The 10538-nt window shown below is 43.2% G+C and overlaps 2 protein-coding genes across 3 annotated transcripts in view; one reads left to right on the plus strand and one right to left on the minus strand.

Moving 5' to 3' along the window:
• Window positions 1–2801: 2801 nt before the first annotated feature.
• Window positions 2802–5290, plus strand: opn1sw (opsin 1 (cone pigments), short-wave-sensitive). Its single transcript, XM_015387744.1, has 5 exons — window positions 2802–3670; window positions 3746–3914; window positions 3983–4148; window positions 4472–4711; window positions 4876–5290. Exons 1-5 carry the CDS (start codon window positions 3331–3333, stop codon window positions 4966–4968), a joined length of 1008 nt encoding a protein of 335 aa, XP_015243230.1. The 5' UTR covers window positions 2802–3330; the 3' UTR covers window positions 4969–5290.
• A 1231-nt stretch (window positions 5291–6521) lies between these two features.
• Window positions 6522–10538, minus strand: part of calu (calumenin) — an 8672-nt gene continuing 4655 nt past the window's right edge. For both annotated transcript variants that reach the window (XM_015387742.1, XM_015387743.1), the window contains exons 3-7: window positions 10154–10347; window positions 8698–8864; window positions 8436–8496; window positions 7405–7604; window positions 6522–7323 (exon numbers count right to left, since the gene is read on the minus strand). In XM_015387742.1, the coding sequence (XP_015243228.1) occupies window positions 7219–7323; window positions 7405–7604; window positions 8436–8496; window positions 8698–8864; window positions 10154–10347 (727 nt within the window). In that variant the 3' untranslated portion in view covers window positions 6522–7218. The remainder of the gene's footprint in view (window positions 7324–7404; window positions 7605–8435; window positions 8497–8697; window positions 8865–10153; window positions 10348–10538) is intronic.

Consider the following 10538-nt stretch of genomic DNA (forward strand, 5'->3'; position numbering starts at 1 on the left):
CAGAGGCCATGGGTTAGCAACAGGAGCTAGCAACAAAAGTTTGAGCTAGCAAGAGAAGCAGAGGCCATGGGTTAGCAACAGGAGCTAGCAACAGAAGTAGGAGCTAGCAAGAGAAGCAGAGGCCATGGGTTAGCAACAGGAGCTAGCAACAGAAGTAGGAGCTAGCAAGAGAAGCAGAGACTAGGGCCTAACAACAGGAGCTAGGGACAAAACTAGGAGATTAAGTTGATGAATTTATAATCAGCTAATATTTTTATCACAGGTTAACTGCTGCAGCGATTCTTTTTACTTAAATAGAAAAGTTTTATTGTGTTTCTATTGTCGTTATAAAATTTATGTCACTTTAAAATCAGGTTCCATTGAGGAAGAAGCTAACCACATCCTGGTCTCTGATGTGCTCAAAGAAAGAAAGTGAATCCGCCTGCATGGGGAGGTTCTGGCACATGTGCAGTTTGGCTACCGTTAGTAGCAATTATGCACCTGCAGGGCTTAATGGATGCACAGCAACCCCGTTAACCATCCAGCACCAGCTGGTGTTGTGGTGGCATCTATCTCAGCAGGGAATGTTTCAAAGAGCGTAACACCGACAAGTGGCGCTGGAAATAACTCTGATTTTAATATCACTCTATGCTTCTGCTGCATGAATGTCAAAATATAAAAGATTTGTTTACAGAAAGAAAAACACCTAATGGTCTTTAAGCTGACTAGTTCTATCCAGATCAAACATAAACATAGGTGAGGCTACCTTGTTTAGAAAAAACAAAATCAAACAACTTTTCTTCACTTATCTGTCTTAAAAAATATTTCCTCTCAAGTCTTACAACTCTAGATGTAATACCTGAATGAGTGGATTATTTACCTCCCAACCAGGTAATGAGATGAAGCAGAAACACATCTTAAAAGCTGAAGGAAATAGGAAGCTGCCTGCTGCTGTAATCAGGAGCTAATTAATTAATCGGATCAGAGATCCAAAATGTACGGCTGCAAGTTTGGAAAAAACAAGCAGCATTTGGCAAAATAAATCTCAAACTAACCCCGCAGCTTGAGGAGGGGAGAATCCTCACTGCCAAAAAGATGCAGAAATAAGTCAAAATTTCTTAAATTAGGTGCTTTTCCCCTTAATTTGAGCAGGTAAATAAGATGATTTTCCTATAGAATTAGTAGTTAATTAGATAATATGCACTTGAAATTTTTTTTTTTAAAGTAAATTGTCTTGTTCCATTGGTTAAGTGTCCCACTTACCACCTAAAATCAAGAACAAATGCACATATTTTAAGAAAAAGACTTATTTAGATTGCAGTTTTTTGCAGTGTTGTGCAGCCGCTGGCCTTAGATACATACGGTAACTGAGAAGACCATGAACTGTCGTATACGGTAAAGTTCCCTCTTGGCTCGGTGGGAACGCTTTGCTTTTCTTCTGCCCATGAGTGGAGGTACGGGTAAGGCCCAGCCATCTCTCACGGCGCCGTTATATCTTCTGTGGGCCCCAGGGACGCGTCAGGCCCGCCGTCGCAGGGCTTTGACAGGAGCTAGCTCAGCAGGTAGGATAGTAATGTTCTCACCTTACCTTGCTCCTTCAGAGTTCTGGCTGCTGGAGCGGACAGATGCCTGCCCGGCGGGGGCTCAGTGGGGTCTCCGATGCTTGGTGGGGGACTGGATCCTAAACTTTGGGTGGGTGGGGGGAGGCAGTACAGCTGTCTGAGTCCTGCGACTCTCTACCGTTCAACAACGCTGCACCTCCAGGTGATAACCCCACTCACATCCACCCACTCAACCTAAACACACCAACATCCCCACCTACCAACTGACAACCCAAATACTTAAAGGTCACACAAACACAGGTTGCTATTGAACTGATGTGTCGTGCTGCTTTGATGCAGCCTTTATTTAATAAAGTCAGATCATACCCGTGCTTGAGCTGTTCACAGCCTGGTTACGGTACAGCCCTAGTTCTGAAGCAGACCGATCAACTGATCGGTCGATAATCTGTGTGCTGTGGCTGATGTTCCTGCGGGGCAGCCGGTCTTAAGCAATCACAGTTCCACGGACAGAAGACGAAGAACCAGAAAATAAAGGCGGAGGTCCAGTGGCTTTCTAAAACTGAAGCTCTGCAGCAGCCGAAACGCTTTCCCTTCGCCAAGCGGGCAGGATGAAGTGATGGCCACAAGTACCTGAGCTGCAGAGATTTCCGTCTTTATCCGCGTCTTCAGGCGTCCGTGTGGACGACCAGCAGCAGCAGCAGGAGGGAGTGCGAGCTGTAGAGTCATTATAAATCTAAGCTCTTTGTTTGCAGGATTGAGGCGGATTAAGGTGGATGACCCGCTCAGGTAAGTCTTAGACATCCGGATTAGATCTTAAGTCACGGAAAAAATAAAGGTTCTTATTGGGTTTTTATCGGTCAACCATCTCCATCACTGAGCTCCTTAATCAGCTACCTTAAAACTAAATGTCCTGCAGATTTACATCAGACAACAAATAAAAACGCCACATTTAAAACTTGGTCTGCAGTAAAATAATCAGCTGGAAACAAACCCACGGAACACAAATCTGGCAATATTTTCCCTTCATTTCATGTCTGAAATAACAAAGTATTTGAGATGTAAAAGCAGCTCATGCTGACAATATGACAGCTGTTTAATTTTCCTAAAGAAAACCTCAATTTAGAAAAAAAAAAAGACAAATTTTTAAAAATTTTATTTCTTAAATAAGAGAAATAACGATCCTTGTTGAATTACTAAACAAACAATTCTGTGATAACTAAAATGACTGCATCTGCTGCCTGATGGTTTGTGGTGAAAAGGTAAAGTGATTTTACTTTGTGGTAATCTGGAGGTTAGTGTGCTTGTCGAACAGATTATTAGTCTGGAAGAGTCACTGATCTCTGAAAAAACAACCTGTTATCTTCATTTTAAAAGGTTGTCCAGGAATAAGAAAACAGACGCTGTTCTGATCGGCCAATAGCTGCACATCAATGATCACAGGATGCTTTATATATGCAGAAATCTACGCATTTTAAAAGTCATTTCATATAAACTTAGCTTCTTTCCTAGAAAAAAAGAAAACAGATTCGCAGCAAGAACTTCCCAGAATCAACCAACAGAAAATAAGCTGTCATGAATTTCTTTTTTTTTTTTTGTTTAAACACGATGAACTTTGTGATATGAGTCTGTTTTTTATTGTTTCTTGTCAATAAGAAGATTAAAGTGTCAGAAGGATTAAATCCATAAGTTCGGGAAAATCCGCGCAGATTATCTTTCCTTTAAGTGGTTTAATAGGTGTATAAAAAGAGGCTGAAGGTTCTGGCTGAGGTAGTAGAAGCTCAGGTTAAAGATGGGGAAACATTTCCACCTGTATGAGAACATCTCCAAAGTGGACCCCTTCGAGGGGCCCCAGTATTATCTCGCCCCGTCGTGGGCGTTTCACCTCCAGGCCCTCTTCATGGGCTTCGTCTTCTTCGTCGGGACGCCGTTAAACTTTCTGGTTCTGCTGGCCACAGCTAAATACAAGAAGCTCAGAGCTCCTCTCAACTATATCCTGGTCAACATCTCCTTTGCTGGCTTCATCTTCGTCACCTTCTCCGTCAGCCAGGTGTTCGTCTCCACCGTGAGGGGCTACTACTTCCTGGGTCACACCCTGTGTGCCTTGGAAGCAGCCATGGGTGCCGTAGCAGGTGAGGCTGGGAGGCTGAGAGGTGGTGGGTTGGTGCGATGAAGGCAGGTGACGAATGCAGATGTTTTCTCTGCAGGTCTGGTGACGTCCTGGTCGCTGGCTGTGCTTTCCTTCGAGCGGTACCTGGTGATCTGTAAACCGTTCGGAGCGTTTAAGTTTGGCAGCAGTCACGCCGCCGGCGCTGTGCTCTTCACCTGGTTCATGGGGGTGGGCTGTTCCTGCCCACCTTTCTTTGGTTGGAGCAGGTAGATCTCCCGCCGCCATATACGGATCAGTCCCGACGTTCTCCGGCTGATTTGATGTTTTTGTGCAGGTACATCCCGGAAGGACTGGGTTGCTCCTGCGGACCCGACTGGTACACCAATAACGAGGAGTTTAACTGCACCAGCTACATGTACTTCCTGATGGTCACCTGCTTCTGCATCCCTCTGTCCATAATCATCTTCTCCTACTCTCAGTTACTGGGAGCTCTGAGAGCTGTGAGTCCACCCATCCACGGCGACACGGCTGGGCAATTCCACATCCTGAGGGCCGGTATCCTGCAACTTTTAGATCCATCCAACACACTTGAATCAAATGGCTGCGTTACCTCCTCAGCGTGCTGTCAGTTCCTCCAGAGTCCTCTCAATCATCTAAGTACTTGATTCAGTATTGCCGAATCAGAGGCACATCTAAAAGTTGCAGGATACCGGCCCTCAGGAACGGGAATTACCCACCCCTGCATACAAGCTTATGCATGGAAACTGCCACAAAACACTCATGAAAGAGTTGCCTCAAGCCTTTCTAATGTGTTCTTCTGCAGGTTGCCGCCCAGCAGGCAGAGTCGGCGTCCACTCAGAAGGCTGAGAAGGAGGTGTCCAGGATGATCATCGTCATGGTCGGCTCCTTCGTCACCTGCTATGGCCCATATGCTTTGACGGCTCTTTGGTTTGCCCACTCTGAAGAGGTAAATAAAGACTACCGGCTCGTGACCATCCCGGCATTCTTCTCCAAGAGCTCCTGCGTCTACAACCCACTAATCTACGCCTTCATGAACAAGCAGGTGAGGAGGACCCGCCTGGTTCTGATCCCTGAAGCAGCTAAATATCACCTTTTTGTAGATATCTCCCTCTGCTCCTCCCAAAGCCAGAAAGACAGCCTGTATCACCTGAATCTGAATATGCAAACAAGATATAAAGATCCTGACTTTTGCTTCTCTGTCTCCAGTTTAACGCCTGCATCATGGAAATGGTGTTTGGAAAGAAAATGGAAGAAGCATCTGAAGTGTCTTCAAAGACTGAGGTGTCCACAGCATCGTAATGTTTGGAGCAAAACTCAGAAGGACATTTGACTTCCCTAAAGGACTTTTAAACATCTGCGTTCAGAGAACCCATAGGAAAAAAAAAACAAAAAACAAAACCATGTAAACAGTTTATACGTAAAACCCCATATCAAATTTTATTGTAGAAGGCATTTGTTTAGATAAAGCAAGAAAAATGGAATAAAAATGTATTAAATTGTCTGTTTGTGCTCTTTTCTGAAAAAACAAACAAACTGCGACTTAAAAAAAACTGTGCACAACAGGACACCGTTGTTTGCCACATTTGCAGGGATACAGATTAAAACCAGAGACTGAATATTCCAATATTAACTTTTTTTTTTAATTAAAGCTCTCATTGTTACAACATATTTAATTTAAATACATGCTGATAGAACAAGCTCTCCATCCTGAAGATCTGGGCTGATCTAGAGGTAGGTGGCATATCTATAACGACCACCAGAGGGCAGCAGTCAGACGCCCAAACAGAAACCAACAGGTCAGTCAATAAAGATTTCTATCAAACTGTCTGAGCTTCTCTCGCTCTTCTGACTGTCGGCCCCCTCCTGCCCTGAAAGCAGGGACACATCTAAAGCTACAGGATGGGGCGTTTGGGAGGGGAGGGGTAGCAGCTGATTGGTGATAATCCATTAATGGGATCAGAGGTCAGATTCTAACCAGAGATCCTTTTGACATGTTGAATCCACGCATTGTGGCACACAGACTTCAGACTAAACCTAAAGCCTGGAGGTGAGGGCTGATGAGGTGAACTTCTTATGCAGTCTCCGTTTCAGGATACCTTACATCACTGGTACCCAAACTTTTCTTGGTGAGCCCCCCATTGACAAACCTGGGAAGGCGTTATTTGCACCCTCACCCACCAACAGTTGGTTGATTAGAGTTTTTTTTTTTTTTATATTCCTCCCTGCAATGCTTTCCACTAACTGAAACGTATTTAAATCCACACTAACATGAATTCAACACACTGTAGTAAACAGATAAATGGAGGCAGAAGATGTCTTTCAGTCATCAATGCTCACATTCAGAGACACACAGGAGCTCTTTCAAGCTGGGCACCATTTCATTCACAACACCTGTCCCATCAACCAGGAATCAGGATCAGAAATACTTTAATAATCCCAGGGAGAAATTACTTTCATTACATTCCTCCATCTGTAATAGAGTGACTAAGGGACCAGCTTGATATAACACTATTTGATACAATATATATAATCAGGGGGTCCCGCTCCATCTGGGCATCAGTTTTGGGGTCCTTTGCCTGGAAAATTTTAAAGACCCCTGCAATAAAATGTACTACAATTTCCTTTAAATTACAAAACTATTTACTACCAATCAAAAATTTAAATGTATTTGCTAATAAAATATCCACCTGCAATTACACTTAGCCCCTCTAAGGGGTGCATGCCCAAAGTTTGGGAACCACTGCCTTACAGTTACTGAATCAAAACAAGGTCATCAAAAGAATACCGATCTAGAAAGGGAACAACTTAGTTCAACTTAGGCGGATTTAGGAAATTAGACACTTAAAATCATAAGCGTTCTGAATGCGTTTTAATGAAAGGATTTTTATGAAAAACATAATTAATGTGCACAAATAAGAAATAGCTGTATTAGCTATACATGTAAACAGAGTTTATGTGCATGTACCAGGCAACTGCCTAGTACTGCCTAATATTAAAATTCCTCCCTGAGGATCAGATATGTGTTGCCTCTCTGGTGGAATCTCCCCTGTTTTGTGGTTTTATTGCTGGAACTAGTGTGTACCTTGGACTGCCGGTGCAACCTGGTCTCTGGCTTGCACCAAAGATGGCCGTGTAGCTGGGTTTTAAGGACTCGGTTCTCTGTGACGACCTTTGTGTCTCTTTGGGCCAAGGACTGCTGCTACGGTGAGGTAAAGTAAGGCTGTGTCGGGACTGTTGTGGCCATTTGAAACCATGTCCACCCGTCCTTTGTTGCTTTTGGATCCTGTGTGTTGCAGACCTCCACCTGTTCTTGCTACGCTATCAGATGTGCACCTCAACGTGATTAGCCCCTCCACATAAACTCAACAAACACATCAACACACAACAAACCCAAATATTTTAAGGTCATACAAAGTTTCTGCGACGTGGCCCACCTACAAACAGTCTTTATCGGATACCAACTGGATACATCCCTGGTGCATGTAGGCAGGGCATGTGAAAAAGCAAAATAAAAAAAATAAAAAAAGAACTTGCTGCAATGAACTGTTCCTAGAACTCGTCGTGCCGCATCAAGACCTCGCCATAATTCGTCACCTGACTTCCCACAAACAGGTCGAACTTGTCCAGAATTTCCTCCTTGGTCAGCTTGCCGTCCTGGACAAGGATATAAAGCATTTAATAGGGACTGATTGTTTGACTAGATTGAGTAATGGAGCTATTGGAAAGTGGACTGACCTTGTTGGTGTCAGACTCGTACAACAGGTGTTTGGCCTCTGCGACTGCATGGTCATAATCTGCAGGGAGGATCCAGTCCAAAGTTTCCTCCCTGTCCATCTTGCCGTCCTTGTTTTTGTCCCTGAACTCATAAAACTGCTGCCGTTCTGTGGCCACCCACTCCGGTTCCTCTACTCCATTCTCTGCAGTGAACATGTCACCTGCAAATGAGATGAGGAAGAAAGATCAAAGATCAAACACTGATTCAGCCAGTTATGGTTTCATTTTAAAATTCCACAAAATTTCGAGAGAAGCAAGAAGTTTTTTTCTTGATCTCACAGCCAAAAGAATAAAGTTATGTCATTTTGTTCTAGAAGTCGTGTCTTGGAGGTTCTCGCTGTTTTTCTTCTGGGCAGAAATCATTCTTGCAGTGAATATAAGAATAGTTGTGTCATTGGTCAGGATATCAGGGCATAAAAAAGGAAAAGGACAGATGATCTTCCCCTTTTTCTTTCAGGTCTTATTTCAAATGCATAAATCTATCAAGCAGAGGCGGGAGATGTGGCGTCAATAAGTCATCTCCATGCCATGTGTGTGCTCTGCCAAGCCAAAGAACCAGTCTGCACAATTTAGTTCACTGGACGCTTATGCAACGTTCAGACCACAAGCAGCAGAGGCTGGTGTCAAATTCTTCCTCTTCAAGTTGGCAATCCAACGACGAACCCGTCAGTGGAGGATCAGGAATCAGAAAGGTGAAATTATTTCACTGGTCACAAAGGTAACCGCCCCCCCATTTGGAGGTTCTGATCATATTCCACTCTCTGGTGGGAGTTCAAAGGGTGGATTGAAGGTCAATATGTAATGTGATATTGTGTCCCAGCAAAAATATTACTACCAAGGGTTCTCCCCAGAACATTGGAACAGGATGGACAACTTCTTTAGAGTGATTAAAACAATACATGACCGCATGACTGCAGCTTGGAGAGATCAGTATGAAGGTCCGACTTGTTCTTAACCTGCTTTCAAGGAGTGATGGACAGCTGTGTCCTTACCAATGTATTCTTTCAGGTCAATGAATCCATCGCCGTTCTTGTCTATGTCTTCCATCGTTTCCTGTGATAGAGGAGAGATGAGTTTAACTTGAGAACAAAAACCTCAAACCAACAATGTTTACATTTGATCACTGCAGCACTTTTAAACAAAATGGAAATTTCATGCAAGCTGTACAAAACGAATTTTCGTTTTGTATACTCTATGTATTCAAAATGACAAAAAAAGCTGTCTAAGTCAAACACAAACAGTGGCCCCTCTTACCTGCACCACCACTTCCTTCATGTGTTCATGGTTCTCTGGATGAAGAAAAGCCATAAACTCTGGCTTGTCTGCATTCATGTCTCCATTACTGTCTGCCACTTTGAAGCGTCTCTCGTCCCTCGACATCATGTTGGTGTAGTTATACTCCCTCTCAGTCAGAGGACCCTCTGAAAGAAGATGAGTCAAGATCAAGAGTGAAAGGTTTCCATCTCGGACATGTATGGCATTGCTTTGGGGTTAGAAATTATATAGACCACACTTCATCAGGATTGAATGGTTAAAGATCTTTCAACTGTCCGGTAACCATGTCTCAGTGAAACCATTTTAATCACCAGTAACGAGACGGTGCTAACACCCAAGAAAAGCTCCTGCTTCAATAACCTTTGAGATGGACTTAGACCTGCAACTGTCCTCACAGACAAGCTAAATGTCTCCTACAAAGGTTCGATGGTTAGTCGTTATGCGCCGATATATACGATACCTGGCTGTGCAGTAATACTGATACCATCTGTTTGAAATTGATGTATGTGTATATATGAAGAACTGCATCCCACTTGGATGTAAAATAATTGCCATCATGGCTTTGTCAAGCTGCTGCCTACCTTTGTGAAGCAGGAAGTGAATCCAGTAGAACTTTTTATTGCCTACCTGGAATGGGTGACAATAGTTGAATAAACTTTTGGCTCTCAAAATGGTATCAGTGCCCTATTTGTTGGTACTCGACGATACCGATACCACCATTTTAAGTTGGCAACACTGCTCCTTGTTTTCAGGCAGCTGCCTAGTATTGCCTTAGGGTAATCCACCCCCCGTGCATTAAAGCATAACCCCTTAAAAACCAACTTCTGCCCCTTTTGAGAATCTCATAAACTGTAGGAATAAAAGCAGAATTTGGATTTAGTCTGTATAATTCCTGACAATGCTAATTTACTGAGTATAAGATTGTGTTTTTATTATAAAACTGAAGCAGTTCATACAATACTGACAGCCAACTTTGAACTTACTTTGAATTTACTTTGAATTTCTCCTCAATTTTGATATTAATCACATTTTGCACTACTTAGCCGTTTTTTTGTGTTTTTTTAAATGCAGCCATAATTCTTCCTGAGCCAAACCTTTAACCTTCTGATAAATCCGCCTATTTCTATTGTGTTACCACCTTATTTCACTTTACTATTAGCATCTATATTATATAATGCTCCCCATCACATTTCAAATGTTCATCTTCCTCCTCTGCCATGGTACCATCTTCATCAAGTTGGGTCTCATGATGTAACTTAGATAAATGATGGCTTCACTTTATCAGACTGTTAGGACCTTGTCAGTGTGGACCCACCTGTTGGCATTTTACTGTGGTTGGACTCTGATTTTAAAAAGCTTTGATTTGGGGAAAAGATCAGATCTCAGCAGAAAACATGAGGGTCAGGTTCACACGTGTTCCTGTTTGGATCCTCACCCAGATAGCTGCCATAGGTCACGTTCCTGTACTCCTCCCAGCTGATCAGGCCATCGTTATTCAGGTCAAACTCGTGCCACTGATGTTCCACATTCTCATACATGTGTCGGTTCTGGACATTCCTGATCCACAGCTCCAGCTCCTCCTCTGAGACAAAACCATCTTTGTTGTCGTCGATTCTATCCACGATGATTCTGCAGATTAAAGCACAGAGCAGATCTTAGGCAGTGGAACTGATCAACCAAAGATACAGACCAGATACACCGCCATCTACTGGCTGAATGAGACACTACAGACAGAGTTGGCTCCATGTTTTTCCAATGCTTCCAATGAAAGGTTCATCACATTAGTTATGTTTTTGATAACAATCCTTTTGCTGAAATGC

This window comes from Cyprinodon variegatus, unplaced genomic scaffold, assembly GCF_000732505.1.
Source record: "Cyprinodon variegatus isolate N-32 unplaced genomic scaffold, C_variegatus-1.0 Scaffold402, whole genome shotgun sequence".
NCBI lineage: Eukaryota > Metazoa > Chordata > Actinopteri > Cyprinodontiformes > Cyprinodontidae > Cyprinodon > Cyprinodon variegatus.

Bases quoted from the DNA above. Each gene is read 5' to 3' on its own strand.
- opn1sw (XM_015387744.1), top strand. From the start codon at position 3,331: ATGGGGAAACATTTCCACCTGTATGAGAACATCTCCAAAGTGGACCCC. The intron at 3,671-3,745 runs GTGAGGCTGGGA...TTTTCTCTGCAG, and splicing joins AGCCATGGGTGCCGTAGCAG to GTCTGGTGACGTCCTGGTCG. The intron at 3,915-3,982 runs GTAGATCTCCCG...GTTTTTGTGCAG, and splicing joins CCTTTCTTTGGTTGGAGCAG to GTACATCCCGGAAGGACTGG.